Source organism: Athene cunicularia (genome assembly GCF_003259725.1).
Source record: "Athene cunicularia isolate RWA chromosome 2 unlocalized genomic scaffold, athCun1 chr2_part1, whole genome shotgun sequence".
Taxonomy (NCBI): Eukaryota; Metazoa; Chordata; class Aves; order Strigiformes; family Strigidae; genus Athene; species Athene cunicularia.
The window spans coordinates 132,544,592-132,565,521 of record NW_020799095.1 but is presented as its reverse complement, the minus strand read 5'-3'; the positions used below and the strand labels follow the sequence as shown (position 1 = coordinate 132,565,521).

Sequence of the window (20,930 nt, the reverse complement as noted above, 5' to 3'; positions counted from 1 at the left end):
AGTTATTTTTTCCTCAAAATGACTGAAAGCAGTTTATTTGAAAGCCCATCTTAAATTCTTTTACTGTGTGCAAGACTAAAAAAGCAAGCTATGAGATCATGCCAATCACAATTTTAGTACTAGGTTGTTCTTGTAACAAAAAACTGAAGAAGTAAAAATAGAATTGCTTTAGGATTATAGTACACTACAGTTCAGCTCCTAGTGCATCTTTTTTACTCTATAAACACTGAGCACAGAACAACAAAAATACAGCAATACATTTTCTAATTATCAAAATTTCAAACTCCAGCTAATATACAGTGGTAATACCTGTCAGTGTCTGTGGATGGCTGCTGGATTTCAATCCTTGGACATGTTATTCTTCTACTAGCTATAGGAACTTTGCTGTTTAGTCACAGACACAAGATCCTCTGTTAGCATAACATAGATAAGCATGTCTACAAACAACTGAGTTTTCTAGTACCAAGCAAATTTAAATTTGAGTCATAAGTATTGTAATGGAAAATGGGGAGGAGCAGTATAGTGCCAAATATATAGATAAACTGGTGACTGGGTATCTCACCAAATCACTCATCTATACCTATAAATAAATTTTTTTCAAAGCTTTTAGGTACTATTGCAAAAATAAACAAAAATAGGAAGCAAAGCAATATATTTTTGCTGCAGTAATATTCTATCCTATCATGCTTTATGTAGTATATGTATCTATAAACATACATGCACACACTCAGGATCTACTGACATGCACATCGCACTGTGGTGTATGTGATAACTATGGGTATATCTACATGACAGTTACAGACATGACTATCTGAACTACTTTTCTACTAGCTAACTCAGCTAAGCAGATAAAGCAGAGAATTCAGCTTCAATCCCAGGCATACTGTGCTCCACACTGCTATGTACAGACCTTTACAACTACAGAAATTCAGTTGCTTACAGCTTGCTTAGGTATCTATACATGGCATTGCAGTCACTTTGGTGATGCTGTTGTAGACATATCTAATCATGCTAACACATGATGGCATGGTACAATTACAAAAATGCTTAAAGAAAGCACATATAGCTGTATCTATAAAGATTTACTCTCCAAAATATGTTTCATCATCAATAGATTTACTAAGGAATAGCAAAGCCCTGCTTTAAGAGGAAATTAGACCAGTTAGTTTTCTCACAGTTATTTTCAACCCGAATTAATTTATGACTCTATGCATGCAGTCAGAGGTTTATGCTAGCTATTACAATCAAATATCAACAAAACCAATAAGTAGTCTGAATCCTGGAGCAATTAAGACTGAATTGATGTGCTGAAATATTTCATATCCTCTTTATCTGTAAAATCAGACCCAATTACTTTTGTGTTTTTTTGAGGAATAGAAAAGCAACATGTACATTTGAAGGGAAAATAGTAAAAACACGTAAGCAACTTCTTCATCGAAAATCTCAACATTAAACAAAAAGAAATTGTGAATGCTTTTAAGAAAGAGGCTTCTTAACTTCCAGTTAACGTGTTATAATTGCATTCAAATGAAAACAAACACAGCAAATAAACTAATAATAATACTAATTTCACTTAACTGGTTAACTTTAACTAGTTTAAGAATCAGTTTCCAGTATTTTACTCAAAGGTAATTTCTCAAAAAATGAATCTTGCAAGCTACCATTTCTGCACACATAAGTGAACCAATGAATGCAAGCAGCATATATGTTGCCTTATGTCTTCTTGTACTTACTTTATCATATTAACTTTTATTTACATTTTTATTCTGTGCCTACAGTATGAAATGTTTGGAGGTATTCCTTTACTACTAACTTAAAAGTCTGAGGACTTAGACTATAATATAATATGTTAAGTATTTGTTTTTACATTGTTGTTTCTGCTACTTGTAACATACATTTTCATTTATATAGCCAGTTGCCTTTTACAGTACCTTGTATTTTGCCAACTACTTCCACCTTTCAGCATCTTTAACATAACCCCTCAGTTGACATATATAAAAAAATCACACTGCAGGAACACAGATCTCTGTCTTCATTAAATGACTCACTGAAGATCATGATACTGATTGCCTGATAAGCCTGATTGCCTGATTTTGAATGCCCGATTGGCATTCAAAAATCTGGGAACTCAAAATTCTCAAAGCAAGCTGAAATCATCTCCTGTCCACATCCCCCTGCACAATTTTATAACTGAATATACTGCTGCTATTCTTTCCAAGATAGCAATATTAATTTGGATTAAAAAATATAAATATTCCAAAGCATTTCAGCTTTATAATTTTATTACACATTTTTTCCCATTTCAGAACACAGTATTTCACCCACTCAGCTTGAATGTTGTATCAATGTATGAGCAATGACAGGAACATTCAAGGGTTTTAATGATCGTGTCTTTCATGACTGAAGAGCAAATGGTATATAAGACAATGCATAGAAAAGCCTAAGAGAGAAGCAATGAGAGAGAAGCATTTCATAGCGGGGCTTGAATATTCAAATGCAGTTCAGCAGAGCACTTAGACTATAGACTAATTAAGTGAATTAGTTGCAGGTTTACAATTAAGCATGTACCTATATATGCCTTTGTGCAGTGTAGTACTAAATGCAAAATTTAAAAAGTACTTGGTTCTTGGTGGGTTTTGCAGGATATTTTCCCTTAGATCTTAAATATATGTGTACACGGCATGCTGCAGTTGGCCTCTTTTTTCCATTTTAAAGACCAGTAATATGACAGACATTTAATGAGTAAATTATCACAAACGGGTTAATATCGCAAATATTTGTTTATCTGTCTTCTTAACTTTTGGCAACAGACCTGTAGTTCTGACCTCTCTGAAGTCAACAGGATTTCTGTCACTTGATGAGGCTAGGATTTCAATCAGATCATTCCAAGATAAGCAGTTATATAAGACTTTATTATCTTTTAAGCTCTTAAATTACAAATGAACAAAATAGCATACTGTTTCTGTTAAAGGTATTCTGTAAATCCATTCATCTTAACAGAATCTGATCCATTTCACTAGTCTTCATTCTATTAAATATGTTCTATGCCTTATGGTCTACCTAAAAGTCATATCGGTTCACAAAAAATGTTCTTATCTTTTATTTCTGTTTCCACAGATTTTTTTGAGCTAAATTTAAATGGGGACAGTGAGTACTAACAAATAACTTTATTTTTCAAGTTACAAATCTGTATTTTTCTCCTGATATTTACCTACATTAGCATCTATGTAGTACTAAATCTAAGACAAGTAAACCAGAACTATTAAATGTGACTATCAAAAGCAAATACAAAAGCTTTGTTTACACTGAGCACTTCCCAGTCTTCTTCAAATGCTGTTTATTTTCAGTATGCTTGTGCACTTTCCCAGAAGAACTAATAAGCATGGCCCTTGCCAAAAGCACAAGTGTATACTTCAAACACTTAAAATTGAAGAGCCAAGAAACAGTGGCACTCTGGTTTGAAAAGCTAGGCAAGAAATACAGTCTCAAGTAAGTTTCTGTGGCTGAACTAATGCTGAGCCAGAAGACTCTTACAAACTTCTCTCTAAAGAGAGAACCTTGCATTAAAATATTGAAGCATTATTTCTGGGGTTTATCAGATTTTTTTCAGTTTCAAGTCGACAAAGTCACTTATGTTATCCTTCAGTCACTGAATTCCTTAAACAGAATTCCTGTTTAGTCAACAGGACAAATATGAATTACAATTTTATTTAAATAGCCTTAGGACTGCAGGTAAACTGTGACTAATCCCTTTATATCTATCTATCTATCTATCTATCTATCTATCTATCTATCTATCTATCTATCTATCTAAACTTCTGTTGTCATTATATAGTATCATTTTATATGGTTTGTTATATTCATCTGAGTACAATCTAATAGGCTTCCAGTGATCTGTTTTAGGTACATGACTGTTTTTCCAGGCAGACATATTGGCTTTTATCACCACAAAAGAATAAACAGAAACAAAACACTTAAAGTATGGTCAGTAATTAATTTACTAATAAGTAATTAATTCAATATTCATGCACAATTTACATGTTATGAAGTATTTGTATGCACAAAATTATAGCATTTGAGACACCAATGTATAGCATAATTTTGTGTAACGACAAATTTTTTTGGGACACAGTTTTAGTTTTTATTAACTTTTTTAGTCTTCATTAAGGAAAAGTTCCCAGTAATTCTATAGGAGTTTCACTTAAGAACTTCAGGATTTATCAGCATTTTGGACCCACAGCATATGTTTGTTTTAGTCAGCCAAAATATCCCACTGGCATAGTCCAGCTCCTACTTACAAAAGGGAAGAAAGAAGCCAGCTCTGTGCACATTCACAAAGCAAGTGAGTAAAAATAAAGAAGAAAAGTGTTGCAAGAGCAAAAAGAAAAATGCAGGAGAAGCAGTAAAGTCAAAGAACTAATAGCAATGAAATCTGGTGTGCTCCTTTGATTGGGAGCCAGCTGCAGCTGGGAAGAACTGAAGATTGTAAGGTACACAGCACTTTGCATGGGTTATGGATCAATCACACAGGAAGACAGGTTAGACAGTTAGAACTGGGATTACTTCTAAAGGCAAAAAGTGTTAGATCTCAAAGACACATTCCCCAACACTGTGAATGTAGGCAGGTATTATCAGTTAAAAAGGCTTTTTTCATTAAAGCAGCCCTGAACAGTGAGAACATGTTTTAAAAATAGTTCAAACATAATTAATGTTCTTTTTCTATTTGTAACTCAGTAAAACAGCTTAATCTTGGAAAAAAGACTAGCACATAAATGTGCCTTAGTCCTGAGTCAAGAAGGAAAGACATCAAGAAAAATATACTTATTAGAAATAACTTTGGTACAATTATAAATGGACTCTTATTATAAAGATTAGAAATACATTTGAGCTATATCTGTAACACTACACTCTTTACTTACCCATAATTTTCAGCTGAACCATTGACTACATGATCTGCCCATGAACTTGCACCATTGTACCACCTTTACAATGCAGTTAAAATAAAGAAATGTTATAAAGAAACATATGTATTAATAATAACACTCTAATTCATATGACATGACCACTTCTCAATAAAATGGGAAGCTTTCCAAATGTTTCCAAATAATTTTGTACATTTCCTATTTTCTCAGGTATGAAGAAAAACATTTTTTTTAATTAAAAGCCAAGCAAATTATGTTTAATTTTTCCTGATATAATTCTTAATATATTTCACCTTTATGGTACTGAAATTCATAGCTAAATTGGTGAATAGAATAAAGACTAACTGATCCCTTATCTTCTCTTACACAAAAGCCTTCATGTTTTCAATGGTTAGAGTTTGTGAAAGAATTAAAATGTAATTGTGAATATATAACATTAACAAAACTAACACTCTATGTAGCAATAGTATAAAATACTGCTTTTAACTTCAAATACCTAACTTTTACAATTTTTTTTTTTCTATTTGATAGGGTGGTTCTTTTTTACAGTTACTTACAGAAGCAGAAGAAAATTCACTCAGATCAAACAATGAAAACTAATTAAATTTTATACCTGTATTATTCTTCTGGTCACTGAACATGGGCTACCTAAACATTTGCAGTATCATTTCAGCAAATCAGTTAAAGACAAAATAAAACACATGCAGAAATATTTAACCTTAAGTAGAACCACTGAGAAAAGAAATAAGAGGACAAAAAAGCTGCTTTCATTTCAGAAAGCAGAGGATAAACTGTTTATTTGCCATTACTCCAGCATATTAAAAGCATACACAAATCATTCAACATTTGGTTAAGGAGTTTCAACTGGATGTCTGGAATTCCATATTTTCAGGATCTTGCTTGAAACTGCAATACTCCCGCTATTCAATGATTTTCACATAATAGTGAGTGAGAAGGAAGTCAGGGTTTTTCAGAAAAGATTGAGGGACAACCATATTATGAACTTGGATACAAATCTTCCTTTGTACTGAAAATCCTAGCCAAAGTCTGCAGGATGAACTGTTTAATAGCCTGAATACACGTATCCAAGGGTTTTCATGAATATGCTTCTGGGAATCACAGAAGTGTTTTGTGCATGGCTCTCTTTCTTTCCAAACTTAGATTTCAGAACCTAAGTTGTAAATTTAGTTTGTAAATATATTTACAAACTAAATAACCCCAGACCTCCTGGTCATTATGTTGAAGGAAGACAGTATGGAGTACAGTATATGTCAGTGACACTCAGCTGCTCTTGTTTCTTCTGTATCAAATTGGATGGTATGGGGAGTGACATTTTTTTTTTGCATGGTTTGTAGATCAATGTCTGGATGAAAGTTACTTTTGTTTAACCTAATCTAGTTTTAGATTTAGTTCAGTCTAAATTGGAATACAACTGGAGAATGACAGTATATCTTTACACTCTCCCTGATCATCTGTTTCCTTGAAACCAAAACCAGTCTCTCCAGTTAGCCAGTACTTTAAGTAATATTCTTCCATAAAAGTACTTTATTATAGACACCATAAATATATAAGCATGGTTTTAAAATTGCAGTGCACTTTATTTTTTGTTAAATATGACTGTATTTATTCATAAAAAACAAGTAAAAATAAAATTTCTTGCTATTAGAAAATAATTAGTTTTACCTGCTCCCATACTGTAGACAAAAATAAGACACTGATTTAAAAATGGACAAAGAAATATAGAAGATATAATTGTACAAAGGGAGAGGAACACCAGCTTGCACCTTTCTTCAGATTTTCTTCTTTCAGGGCTTTGCCTAGCTCTTTAAGCATGAAATGCTGTTACCAAATAACTATTTCTAGAGACACTCCAAAAGTTTTCCTATTACACATCTGATTTTAGTTATATTATGTTCACTGTAATACAGTGTATGCATAACAAAACTTAATGAGAATAGTACTTTCAGTCCTAGCACAGCAAGCACCCAAAATCAATTTGAAGGCATTCAGTTAGTCATTTTTTAAATCAATATGAGCAGTAACACATCAAAAGCTGAGGACTTTCTTAAGGGACTCAGGTTATTAAAAGAATGAAATTGAGGATTCTAAATTGTCCTATAATTTTCTCCTGGTGACTGAAAAGTTTAGTCATTAGAAATATGCTGCCATTAAGTGGGGAAAAAACCTTCAGTTGTACCTAGCTCCTCTGTACTATTCAGTTTTCCTCCCACATCTAATGAGTAAAATTTTTTTCAGATTAAGAATTATGCTTAAAAAAATATCCAGAGACAAGTTAATGGAGAGCTAAAAGAAAATGAGGTACTTAAAACTATGGAGATTAGTTGTTCTGTATTTAGAGAAATACTGCATAAAGTGCATTGTAAACTTAAATATCATTAGTCTAGACCAATTACAAATTTTAGACTTCAGAAAAAACTTATTACCCAACTTTATCTATTTTTACTATATAAATTAAAATACCTTTCAGGAGTATAGGTTGTGTCGTCATAATATGAATTAGGCACTCTTCTCTCCTGCCTAGTCCTCCTGAATATGGAATAAACAGCACAGATATTTCAGACATTTTAAAGCGTGCTTCTTTCATGATGTTTTCCCTCAGCATATTATTAAGATAGTGATGAACATAGACCACATTTATCTATAGTTCAGCAGTATATTGTGAACCTATATTTTCATATATGTGTAATTTTAAACTTCTACTTTCAAATTATATTCAGAAACAATTAACAAGATATTAAGAACACTTGATCAATGCACACGTATTCCATAAGAGTGAAAAGTGACATCAATAGGAAAACAGTATTTGAGCAACTGAGAAATTTCACCAGAAATAGAAGTTAGAAAAAATCTGACTGGTAAAATGGAAGTCAGAAAACAAAATGGAAGCAAAATTTTGTTTCCTTAAGTGAAGCAACAGAAATTCTGCCTGAAATACTATACAAAATGTGCACAAACCAGCTTTTATTGACTTCCAAACACTAACCTCAAAGACTAAATGAAATAAATGAAAATAGCACAGTGCAGTGTTCTCAGTGACAAAGCTGAGCTCCAAGATAGGTAAGTCAAGAGAGAATTTCATACAGTCAGGGTTTCAGCAGATTTTTATTTGGGAGGAACTGCTAATATTTTAATTTTAAAAGCAGTTGGGATAAAAATCTTGAGAACATTACTCTGTTATTGAGATCATGTGCATGTCAGCCAATTTAAGATGGGTGACTGTCAAATTATGCACTGGCCTCTATAACCCTATAGGACTGTGAATTGAAAGATAAAAGCTTGAGTAAAGCTCTACATGTATGTTCAAGTTGAGTAGCTGCAGCAGTGTAAGAAGCTGCAGCTGCTGCAGTGGAGCACTGATACCAGCTAGCGCTACCATGCTGACTACCACATTAAAGAGTCAAGGAAAACTGGAGCAAGGTACTGAGCAGAAGCATGTTCTTGAGAAAGTCTCAGGTTCAAAGGGCACTGAAGTCACTGAAGGTGCACATGTGCCTATTATCTTTCTTAGGCATGTGCTGAAGTATCTTGTCAATGCCACCTCTGTTCTTTTGGGAGGGAAACAGTTGGACTTCTTCAAAAGCGGGCAACTATCACAAAGACAAAATGACAAGTGCCATAGCCCAACAATGAACTCAGAAATTAAGGTTTCTGTTAATGTAAATGTGTCCTAGGACTATCAAATCTGATAAACAGTAACTGAAACAAACTTCAGCAGAGAAAAGATGAAAGAGAACCAACCAGTCACGCTGTGGGGAAAAAAAGAGGAAAAACTGCTAGAAGAGACCACAAGAATTAATGGGCTGGCTGTGAATGACTACAAGATAAGCAATGAAAGGAGCCATGAGTAACAAAGGCAGCAAGTAATTCTGACTGATGTATCTGTATGATGTATTTGCCTGCCCACGCTGGTGGAATCAGTGTGACATTCAAAACTCTTCTGTCTCATATGAGACACTCTCTCCTGAATGCTGGACTGTGCAGAACACTGTTTGCTGTTTTGATGAATAATGGAAACTGAAAAGTTATTTCACATGCTTAATAAAGTGAAAGTAAAAGACAGGGAGAGGTGGTTGCTTGACATCAACATTACACTGATTAAGCAGATGGAACTAAGAAGACAGGACTAACACCTTGACCTGCAAAAATAATGTAATTTAAAGTAAACAAACTGGGAGAAAGTGTAAAGATAAATTAGGAAATATGGCTTAAAAAGTAATTTTTTGTATATTTTTCAACTAAAATAAGGAAGAGGAAATTAGAGTTTTTCAATTAATAAAGAGGAATTGGATAAAGATTATGCTTTAAATGGTTCTTAATTACCTAGAGAACTGCTGTCAGAATATAGAAGTGGTTATGAGGTACTCAAGAGTAGTTCATATCTGGTAAGATGGCTCAAGTAACTTGAACACTAACATTACCCAGAGGCAGCCTGGATTCAGGAGAACCAAAGAATCCAGAATAAGTTACTATGCCCAAGGAATCTTAAGATACTGTTTAACAGTGAGCTAGAGATATTCCACTTCATGTATGATTTTTCTTTCTGACCCCAGAAGGAATTAGCTTTAATACCCTTCTCTTCAATAAAGCCCTGGAAAAGATTTACTCCAGCTCACTGCCTAAATCTCAGCTTTTTCATTTTTATGTAGTACTGTCACTTTTGACCTTTATTTTCATTCATTTTACTATATTTTTGAGAAATTAATTTCTGTTGAAAGATTAAGATTTGCAAGTGAAGACCCTCAAACTAAGAAATTTGATAACAGCTCCAACTTTCAGCAATATCTAAACAGTCACAGATACCACCAGCAATCTGAATCAGGTTCAAATAAACTAATGCAAATTTGATTATACAACTAAAGCAAAAAAAGTACAACTAACTATTGAAATAGCATACATGTGAGAGAATTGAATCACATATTTTCAGAAAACAAACCAAAAATCCCTCTCCTTATTAAAGTTTCTACATGCGGACTGAACTATATTTCTTTATATTAGGTTTCATGTAAAACAGCATCATTTCTAAACAAATGTCTAACTGAAAGCTAAAGCATAATCTTTATATATATATATATATATATAAAATAGACAGAATGTTTATTATACTATAGGTTTGGGTAATTTTTAAAAAGCAATATTTTTCTGGAAAGAATACTTCTATGATACTATAAAAGTTTCAGATTCTATTTTGTTTCTGCATTCAAAAGTAGTTTTACACTTACTAAAAATATGGTTATGTATGATCTGAATCCAGAGCAAACCTTAAACTTCTCAGAGAAACTCTCAACCGGAGGGCAGCCATGAAGTTAATATATCAAGACTTCTTTAGTTCTTGCTATGGAAAATTTTACATGGCCCATCTTGTAAAGCAGTAGCCATATCACCTGTTATAATCTGCTTTTTGAGATCTGAAGCCACCATCTCCTTTTCACTGGCTCACTGTTTATCAGGTTTATATGCTTATTTCTATTCACACACAACTATGTAGACTTTTTCTTGCTTTGTAATTCTTTCTGAAAATAGCATAATCACAGTACTACAGTAGCATGTGTTTTACATCTGTTAAAAGCCACTGTATTTCAAGGATAATTATTTCACAGACATTATTATGGGCTTCACTTCTCTCTGCCATATACTTCATATATAAATAGGAATTCTGATGTTCTGTAATCACACATAGGTATAGTGAACGTATAAAAGTACTCAAATTACAGAATAAGCACCATACAAGTATCTATAACATAAGCTTATACTTTAAGTTTTCACTCTATTTTTCAGTTAGGCAAAGCATGAGATTTCAGACAGACTCTACTTCTGTGTACCTGGAAGTAGATAGGCTTTTCCTTATTATTTCAAAGAGAATACTAAATATGTAAGCACTTTGGAAAATTCCAGCAAAAAAATAAGGGTTATACAAAGACATTTACATATAATATTCATATAACCTAATTTATGAAAATGACTTCTCTAAAGCTATTCAGCTTCTCTTGGGATTTACCCATCATCCTGAGTAGTCAGTTTTAGACGCATACATTCTTACAGAGTATTATAAAACATCTTTACTGTATGTGTTTATAAATTAAAATATATATCATATTCTCAGCTTGGAAACCAAACACTGTGTAAGTGGCAGAGCTAATGATATGCTCCACATGAGTTATACCTCTCAAGATCATAGTAAGCACCCTCAGAATAGGTACGGCACATCTTACGGGAGCGAAGTAATCTGATTGCATCTTCACAAAACAGAGGATACATTGTGTGATCCTGGCTGCCAAAACATAAAAGGTGAACACAATGAAAAGCAACACAAAGATGAAATGAGGACAAATCAACATGAAAAGCAAGCAATGTCAGCAACAGAACAAAACACTGGAACAAAACTCAGTTGGAACTTTGGTGAATTTTCCAAAACTAGTTTTATCTACTGTAACCTATTTACTTTTATCTATCTAGATTTATCTACTGTAATGTTCAAGACAGCCATATGTGTATGACATTATATATACGAAAATCACACTGTTGGCAAGTATCTTGTACTTGTTGATTTGAATAATTTTCTTTATTGACTTTTTAAAAGACATTATCATGATGTAAATATAGCATCATCTTCATGGACCACCAATTATAGGCTATGGGCAGTATTAAAAAGTGAAACATATGAAGAATTACCCCGTGATGGTGTATACACTATATTAAGAAAGCTAATGCTGATATTAACACTTCTATCACTATACACAGACTAATAAAAACAGAAGTGGACATGTAGGTACATAGAAGTACATGCATTATCCACACAGTCACACAGAGAAAAACATATACCTGGCATTTCTGTAATGATGATCTGCAGACTGGGTGTACCGGGAACGAGGTAAAGTAACATAATGACTGAGTAAATGGCAGAAAGAAAAATACAAATATGAGACAATAAGATGGAGAAGGAATGATACACATCACACAACAGAAGACATAAAAATGTGAAAATACGAAAGCTACAAGAACACTGAAATTAATAACAAGATTAGAAATCTGATACACAGTTCTAAAGGTAAAACTATCTAGATGATTCAAACATATATGCTGAGAAGCCAGTGGGAGACTGTGGATCAAGAGGATAGCTAAAATTTGGGATTGTCTACATTATTTCAATTAGGAGGAAAAAAATGTATAAAACTGTCTAAAAGCAATCTCAAGAAGTCAAATAAATGCAAAAGTATAGTCACCACTATAAAAAGCTTGTAACTTAAGTCCCTGATTATGCAATTTAAACTTCACAGCTTGTTACAAGAACGAGGAGCTGTATACAACTCAGCAGGGCCCAATTTGACATTGTATGCTGAAAATTTGAAGAAGTGATCCTAAGAAGGACTAACAAATAAGAAAATAATCACAGAGCTACACTGCAAAAAGTATTAGGGTTCTTAAACTAATGCACAGAACTGAGTACTAAAACCAGTCTACCCACAGCAGCCTGGCAGTCAGCATGCTGCCAAAAAGCATTAAAAAATAATCTCATCATGTTCTTATAATTTGAATTAGAATATATGTACACCCACAGGGAGAACAATCAAATTAAAATGTAGCAGTCGACCCCACAGCAGCTATGATATCACAGAATCAACTAGGTTGGAAAGGACCTTGAAGATCATCCAGTCCAACCATTGTCCTAACACTGACAGTTCCCAACTACACCAGATCCCTCAGCGCTATGTCAACCCGACTCAAACACCTCCAGGGATGGGGACTCGACCACCTCCCTGGGCAGCCCATTCCAGCCCCTAACAACCCGTTCTGGAAAGAAATGCTTCCTGACATCTAGTCAAAACCTTCCCTGGCACAACTTGAGGCCATTCCCTCTTGTCCTGTCACTTGTTACTTGGTTACAGAGACTCATCCCCAGCTCTCTGCACCCTCCTTTCAGGCAGCTGTAGAGGGCGATGAGGTCTCCCCTCAGCCTCCTCTTCTCCAGACTAAACACCCCCAGTTCCCTCAGCCGCTCCCCGTACGACCTGTGCTCCAGACCCTGCACCAGCTCCGTTGCCCTTCTCTGGACACGCTCGAGTCATTCAATGTCCTTTTTGTAGTGAGGGGCCCAAAACTGAACACAGGAATCGAGGGGCGGCCTCACCAGTGCCAAGTGTGTGATGATGGCAAGCAGCTGCATGCCAGCTTATTCTCACCACTACATGGTGACAGTCCCAGGCTATATCCACATGAATATGCCCTTAAATGATTTAGATGCAACCCCGGAACTAACATGACAAAAGTCTGCTGGTAGATGACATTTTAATGTTAACAATTCACTTCCCCTTGTATCTCTCCACTGAATTGTTGACAAGTTTTCTTGATAGTCTTTCAAAAATATGATACCAATAAATATAACATATCCAATCAGTTTCTGAAGAGCAAAGCTTTAAACAAACTAGGACTTAAAGGAAAATATGTGCTGCAGAACATGAATTTCATGGGAATGCAACTACCATTTTGCAAGCAGCTTAACTTATATATGTCTGTAAGAAGGAATACACCAGACTCTTCCCTTCGCTTACTTGAATGTGAATGAAAGGCCATCAGTTAATGTTCTGCTTAGGATATTAGGATATGAGTCCTAACTACTTTTCAGATTCTCACTAAACTATTTTAAGTGCTTAATATCTGGTATCAAGTTTTGTTCTAATCCTTCTAGAAACTCAGAACTCAAGTGTTCTTATCAAGTCCTGAGACTTTTGCTTGTGAATATATGTCAGGAAGTTCAACCTTTTTTTTTTTTTTTTTTTTTTTAATTCGGGAATTCAGAATCAGAGTAAGCTGGCATTTACATACAACCACTTAGACAGTTTGATGTGGAATAACTTTTAACAAGTTTGAAATATGCTTCCTCATCACCCAGAAGTCTGCTTGTCAATATGGAGGAGTTAAGCCTCAGTTTATACTTGACCTAATCCTCTGGCATTACTGGCTATTCATATTTTTCCCTATTCTTTAGAGCCCATGTTATCCATGCTATCTAACTCATAATAGATGATAACTCACTATAAAATGTTCTTACAAGTGCAACATAAAAAAAGAGATAATATTATGTCTGAATTGTTTAAGAAGAAAAATCAGTTCTATACATGAATTAATGCAGTAACTTACTAGAGTACAAGGCATTCATCATAAATCAAGAATATATAACCTAATGTTTGTGTATAATATATAACCTAATGTTATACATTACAACCTAATGTTATACATAATATATAACCCAATGTTTGTGCATAATATATAACTTAAATGTTTCTGCATTTTCATAATATCTCTAACTATATACCAGTAATAATCATATAGCTATTATTCATGTAAGCATGTGTCTCTGAAAATGGTTTCTGTTCAAGGACAGTAATATTTTCCATAAAATATGTATGGTTATTAAAAAAAACCCCAGCAAACGGAAAGCTGCATGACATATCTGCATGGAAGGGAGAATGACTGACATCACATAGGTCAAAATATGAGAATATGAACATTTAGAGGCAGCATATTTTTCTGTGCTTTATGTATTTCAACATGCAGAGCAAAAGGCTTAAATGCTATTTATCTTCTGAGCATCCAGGCAATGCTCCACTACTTATCTCTTTATAATTAATACTTTATGTATTTAGCTTTAAATCAATGCTTTGGGTTTAATAAAAATGTTAACAACATAACATCAAAAATGTCTATGACATACCTATTTCTCACTACTCAAAACAGAAACATATGCAGCTTTCATTTGGCTAATAGCCAGTCTAAAGCACTTAAAATCATAATGTATATAAATCATAATATAGTAAAATCATTAAGCTTTGCATGGCTAAGTGCAAAAGAATTCCCAAAATGCTCCAGATCTGCTTAGCAAAATAACCATGTCTTTTGAGCTGTTCATGAAAATCATGATATCATATGCACATGTATATAGGAGTGCTCAGAAGACCATGGAGACATGGACAACATTTAGATATATCAGATTTTTACAAAAACAAAAGAACTTTTTCTTTGGCAACCTTCATTTAGACTTCTAGCTTTTTACTACACATTCCTTACTTGCTACATTGTAGTAGTTGATGTCAGAAGTACATCAAATGATGGTATGGCAAAATGAAAATATTAGTCTGCATCCTCACAGATTTCTGAATCATTACATAATTTGTTACATATAGCAGCAGCAATTCATTTCACTTACATGAAAATAATGAAGTTATTTTGAATATATCAGCAGCTGATAAGGCAGCACTATATGTTTTGCAAAATGATCATTAACGTACACACATGTGTGGGCACACACAGACACACATCCCTACACACACCCCTGGATCAGGTGAAGATTTCCACTATTCTGATAATAAGATTCCAAACATATAGCCAAACATGATAATTTTCCTTTTTTAAAGTGAACAGACAACGATGACTTACAATTTTCTGATATCACTCACCCATTTATCCATTTCCTTACACCTTCATGAAAATTCAGTGAACCATAAGGATAATGTGATTCAGTGACCAATTAGATTGCCTAATTGGAAGTACTTAATGTCCATGAACAAGCTTGACAGACCAGAATAGTCTCAGAAGCACACTTGAAAGCACACATATGCACACAAACATACACAGAGTGCCTCACATCTGTAGCATACCTTTCTGTTCTGTGCAAGGGGAGTTTAACCTGGTCTGTACTGCTTGGGATATTTTATCCCATAGTAAAGATGAGGCACTAGAAGATAATCTATTCTTTTCAATTTTCATTCTCTTTGACCATGTCCCACAAGATTATTAATATTCCAGCTTTCCTATTAGAGTGGGAAGTTGACTCCCAAGTATTTCTGTGGAAAGGATGAAGTACTGGTGAAGTACTGGAGTACCATTACATCCTGACAATCTTGAGTTTATTGGAATACCCATAAATAATTCTGAATGCGAAACAAGACTTTCGGTACCACTGTTAGAACTTGCATGAATCAAACTCATTGACGCAAGAAACTGCTGTCATCCTAACACCGTTTATCTATTCTGATAGCCAGCTTTTCCCAGGTATTATTCGACTGTAATTTAAGTACTACATTGTACTTGGCAACACTACTCTCTTCCATTTTATTAATACTCTTTTACATTTTTTCAATAGAAATAGCAAATTAAATGTATGACAAGTATGAAATTATTAAGATTGATATAAAATAAATATAATTTTTTTACTGGCCTGGTAATTATAAACCAAATACTCCCAAACTTTTCAAGTTACAGTTTTCTAAAAATCAAGCAATGTGAAAAAATGGAAATTAGCTCAGACTGCAGAGTAAGAAACAGGTGGTTCTTTATGTACAAACATCGACAGTTTTTTCCAGATATACACCAACTTTATGGACAGACAACAGTTTTTCCAGATATACACCAACTGTATATAAATAGTATAGAAATTCCTGATTATCTCCTGTGATAGATGAAATCCTAGAAATATTCCAACGGATTGCAGTTGACAGTTTGAAGACTTAAACTGTGAAACAACAGCAATTATCAGCAGAGAGTTTGTGAACTGACAAATAATCAAGATGACTTTCAATAAGAAAATCAGTATCAGATTATTACAGTGCTCCCCATAATGTATTTTAAGTTCTTCTCCAAAGGACATAACACTGGGCATAACTGCATTATTTTTAACATGACTATTTTGTATGTGCACTTTATTCTGAGGAATGTATCTATGACTTTTTCTTGCTGTTTATTTGGTTTTTAATTCATAGAACCATAGAATGGCTTGGATTGGTGGGGACCTTAAAGATCACCTAGTTCCACCCCCCTGCCATGGTCAGGGACACCTTCCACTAGCCCAGGTTGCTCAAAGCCCCGTCCAACCTGGCCTGGAACACTGCCAGGGAGGGGGCAGCCACAGCTTCTCTGGGCAACCTGTGCCAGTGTCTTGCCACCCTCACAGGAAATAATTTCTTCCTTATATCTAATCTAAATCAACCCTCTTTCAGTTTAAAACCATTACCCCTCATCCTCTCACTATATTCCCATCTTTCCTGTAGCCCCTTTAAGTACTGGAAGGCTGCTATAAGGTCTCCCTGGAGCTTCCTCTTCTCCAGGCTGGACAAGCCCAACTCTCTCAGCCTGTCCTCAGAGGGGAAGTGTTCTATCCCTCTGATCAGTTTTGTGGCCTCCTTTGGACTCACCCCATGAGGTCCATGTCCTTCTTATGCTGGGGGCCCCAGAGCTGGATACAGTAATCCAGCTGGGGTCTCACAAGAGCAGAGTAGACAGGGAGAACCACCTCCCTTGACCTGCTCGCCACACTTCCCTTGATGCAGCCCAGGATACAGTTGGCTTTCCGGACCGCAAGCACCCATTGCCTGCTCATGTTCAGCTTTTCATCCACCAGTACCCCCAAGTCCTTCTCCGCAGGGCTGCTCTCAATCCACTCATCACCCAGCCTGTATTTGTGCTTGGGATTGCCCTGACCCATGTGCAGGACCTTGCACTTGGCCTTGTTGAACTTCATGAGGTTTGCACAGACCCATCTCTCAAGCCTGTCCAGGTCCCTCTGGATGGCACATCCCTTCCCTCCAGTGTGTTGACCGCACCACACAGCTTGGTGTCACTGGCAAACTTGCTGAGGGTGCACTCAATCCCACTGTCCATGTTGCCAGCAAAGATGTTAAACGGCGCCAGTGCCAATACCAGCCCCTGAGGAACGCCACTTGTCACTGCTCTCCACTTGGACATTGAGCTGTTGACTGCAAAACTTTGAGTGTGACCATCCAGTCAATTCCCTACCCAGCAAGTGGTCCATCTATCAAATTCTTGTCTCTGCAGTTTAGAGACAAGAATGTCGTGTGGGTAGAGAGCTTGCTGTGTGCTCTCTTCGCTGCCCTAAGGATCCTGAGGTCCACCATTTCAGGGTCACTGCAGCCAAGGCTGCCCTTGAGCTTCACACTCTCCACTAGCCCCTCCTTGTTGGTGAAAACAAGGTCCAGTATAGCACCTCCCCTTGTCAGCTTCTCTTGGAGGAAGTTATCATCAGCGCATTCCAGGAACCTCCTGGATTGCTTACACCCTGCTGTGTTGTCCCTCCAATAAATATCGTCTCAAAAGTTCTGAATCATGATTCCTTACACATGTAGCTACATTTGTAATACTACACCTCTCTTGCCGCCTTCCTACTCCATCCCTCTGTTGGAGATTACCATCCCTCAGCAAACACATGGAGGCACCAAGTGAAGATAATTGTGCAATTCAACAGTGATTTCACTGCGAAGTAACATGCCCACCATAAATAACAGCAGCTAAAGAGAAAACACTCTCCCTTCTGCCATCCCTACTGCAAGGCTAAAACTTAACAGTGTACTGACTGCAATCCCCTCAGCAGTTAAATCCGTTAGGGCTCATGAGTGAGAGTCCTGGGAGAGGAAAGTGTATTTGGCAACATTATAAGTAACTGAAAACAGAATCTGTTAATGGAAAGTGTAGGACAGTCTTACTTACAGGAATCCCTACTGGTACAATCTCTAGTGGTTTTTACTTGCAGTTACAGGTGTAGATATATAAAATAATTAGGAAGTGCAGTATACTATTAATGCACATGGTAACATTTTGAAAGGAAAAAAAGTTGTTCTTAAATCTCAGTTATTGAGATTTAAGTTGATGCATACATTTTATAATGTAGCTAACAAGCAAATTTTCAGCAACGTGTTTTTTTTACTTTACTGGGTATTTGAAGAAACAAAGAAACAATGACATTGCATACCCATATGTGTATGTACCTATATGACACCATACACAACCAAAAACTGAAAATATTATCCCAGAACTCCCCATATACTCTACATTTCCATTTATACTCTACAATATTTTTGTATCTGTAACATACACTTAAATGATTGTACTATAAAATAGTAACTAAATAATAAATGACTACTTGATTACATATTATTCAGCTGTGTATTTAATAAAGGATGTGAAAAAAAAAAATCTGTTTTCTGGTTTTTACTATGGTGCAATGTCTCAAAAAACTCTTTTCCTAGTCTGACCTAATCTGGCACCTAGCTATTAACAATGTTGGATTAGGAGCCTGCTATTTATAGATAAAGCAACTGCCAGTGTAAAATGGCTTTTAGAAATGTAGAATTTACATTGCTCTTGGTCACATTTAATTTTGTGTTAAATAATAGAAGCAGCTGATTAAATGGCACCTTGTCTAACATGCAGCAGACTTATGGTAGTGAATAATTTTGTTGATTATAGTAGCCAGAATTTTTGGCATTTATTTTAAGACATGTTTAAAAAAAACACTTTCAACAGAAAGAAACAAAGTTCAACAGAAAGTGTATTTAAATATGCTAATGAAATAAGCTCTCAGTAATAGTGATGTGATGGTCATGCTAGTCCCAGCATATCAAGATATCATCTTTGAAGTGATTTAAAGATAATGGAGAATATTTCTTTAAATAATCATTGCTATGACTACTCCATTACTTTAACACAGCAGATAATAACTTTTCTTCTTTAAAATGGAAACTGTGTAATAGTCCTGATGAAGGGATAGTGGACCCAAAATTTAATTTGCTTTTTCTCTCTTGTTTACTTATAACTGCCTAGCAGAAAAACATTTTTACTTTGGGATTTTTCTCATATGTTTCCATCACAAGACTCTTTGAGTTAGTTAGGCATTCTCTGAATGCTCTGGCCTACTATATCTATGCTAAACTCAGTGTTAGCAATTTCATGCCTCAGGGAGAGCACATCTAGGAAAAAGAATATAGTTAGATTAATAGTTGCTAAATAGTATCTACACTGCTTATAGCTGTAGGCCTGTGTACAATTTCCTTACTCGGTCTTGATGTTTGTTGTTATTGCTGATATATCTTTCAGAAAGTAATACACAGATAATGATTTTGGCTGTCTTGTTTTTGGAACAATGCTAGGATTCTCATGTTGTTCCTCTAATTCACCTAATTATATATATTAGATATATTAATTATATATAATGATAATAAAATTAAATATAGAACTCTGAGGTCAAATGTGGCTGTTTCCAACATTTTCTCTATAGATTGCTTAGTTTCAATTTCTGAAGTGAGGTAAAAGTCTGCTTTGGGTTGTTTATTAAAGCATGTCAAACTGAAGCTTACAAAGTTATCCTGTTACAGAGAAAAGATCTTATGGAACTTGGGGCTGTATTAGGTCATAAGCATTCATATTTCTTCCATTACACTTTGAGTTACCAGTATACACAGTTCAATTCTGACATTTTTGATAATACAGCAACAGATACAAATTTTAACTGTGACTTTACCAACAGAAATCATTATATGATTTGATATTAACATCTGGCATATTTGAAGGCTTGGGCTTTGAAATTAAAATTATTTAAAATTGAATTAGAAAATTTATGTCTTTCATCTTTTTATAAATAATTTCATTTTCGCTTCTAACTATGAATTCATTTTTGAGGGAATGTTTACATTGCCATTACACTTGAGGTCATTAGACATTTTTGTATGTGGTTTCAACTAACTTTTAGTGCCATATACCTTAGAGAACTTTACGCTAAATTATCTAGAAAAGGAAGGAAAGAATTTTCTTACTCCTGTGCTTAGTCATATTTTAGCAGCTGAGCATGTCTACAAGAAGGTACTTTGTTTCAAAGTCCCTGTTTTGCAAACAGCTCCAAGGGATAAATCAGAGCTGTGGGAAAGAAAAGTGTGACTTTTTTCAGAGGTAAGTGTGGAACAAACCAAGGATGACAAGTAGAGAGATTATATACCTATACAAAGGCTCATTTTTTCTACTTCTCCAAACTGCCTGCAGTTCCAGCAGTATTCACAATCACTACCATTAAAGAGTTACTTTAGGGACTTTGTGTACACGCCATTGTTTATTATTATGTAACATAGTATCACAAACATTCTCTAACAAAATCTGAAGTCTAATAATCTTTCCATTCATAAAACCACTGTCAAACTAACAATGAATATA

At 34.9% G+C, this 20,930-nt stretch overlaps 1 protein-coding gene across 1 annotated transcript in view; it reads right to left on the bottom strand.

Annotated features, from left to right (window-relative positions):
* The window catches only part of RIMS2 (regulating synaptic membrane exocytosis 2), a 408,362-nt gene that overhangs the window by 137,222 nt on the left and 250,210 nt on the right, over nucleotides 1-20,930 (bottom strand). The window contains exons 20-24 of the mRNA XM_026842040.1: nucleotides 11,763-11,828; nucleotides 11,104-11,211; nucleotides 7,404-7,469; nucleotides 4,920-4,982; nucleotides 310-384 (exon numbers count right to left, since the gene is read on the bottom strand). Coding sequence (XP_026697841.1) covers nucleotides 310-384; nucleotides 4,920-4,982; nucleotides 7,404-7,469; nucleotides 11,104-11,211; nucleotides 11,763-11,828 — 378 coding nt within the window. The remainder of the gene's footprint in view (nucleotides 1-309; nucleotides 385-4,919; nucleotides 4,983-7,403; nucleotides 7,470-11,103; nucleotides 11,212-11,762; nucleotides 11,829-20,930) is intronic.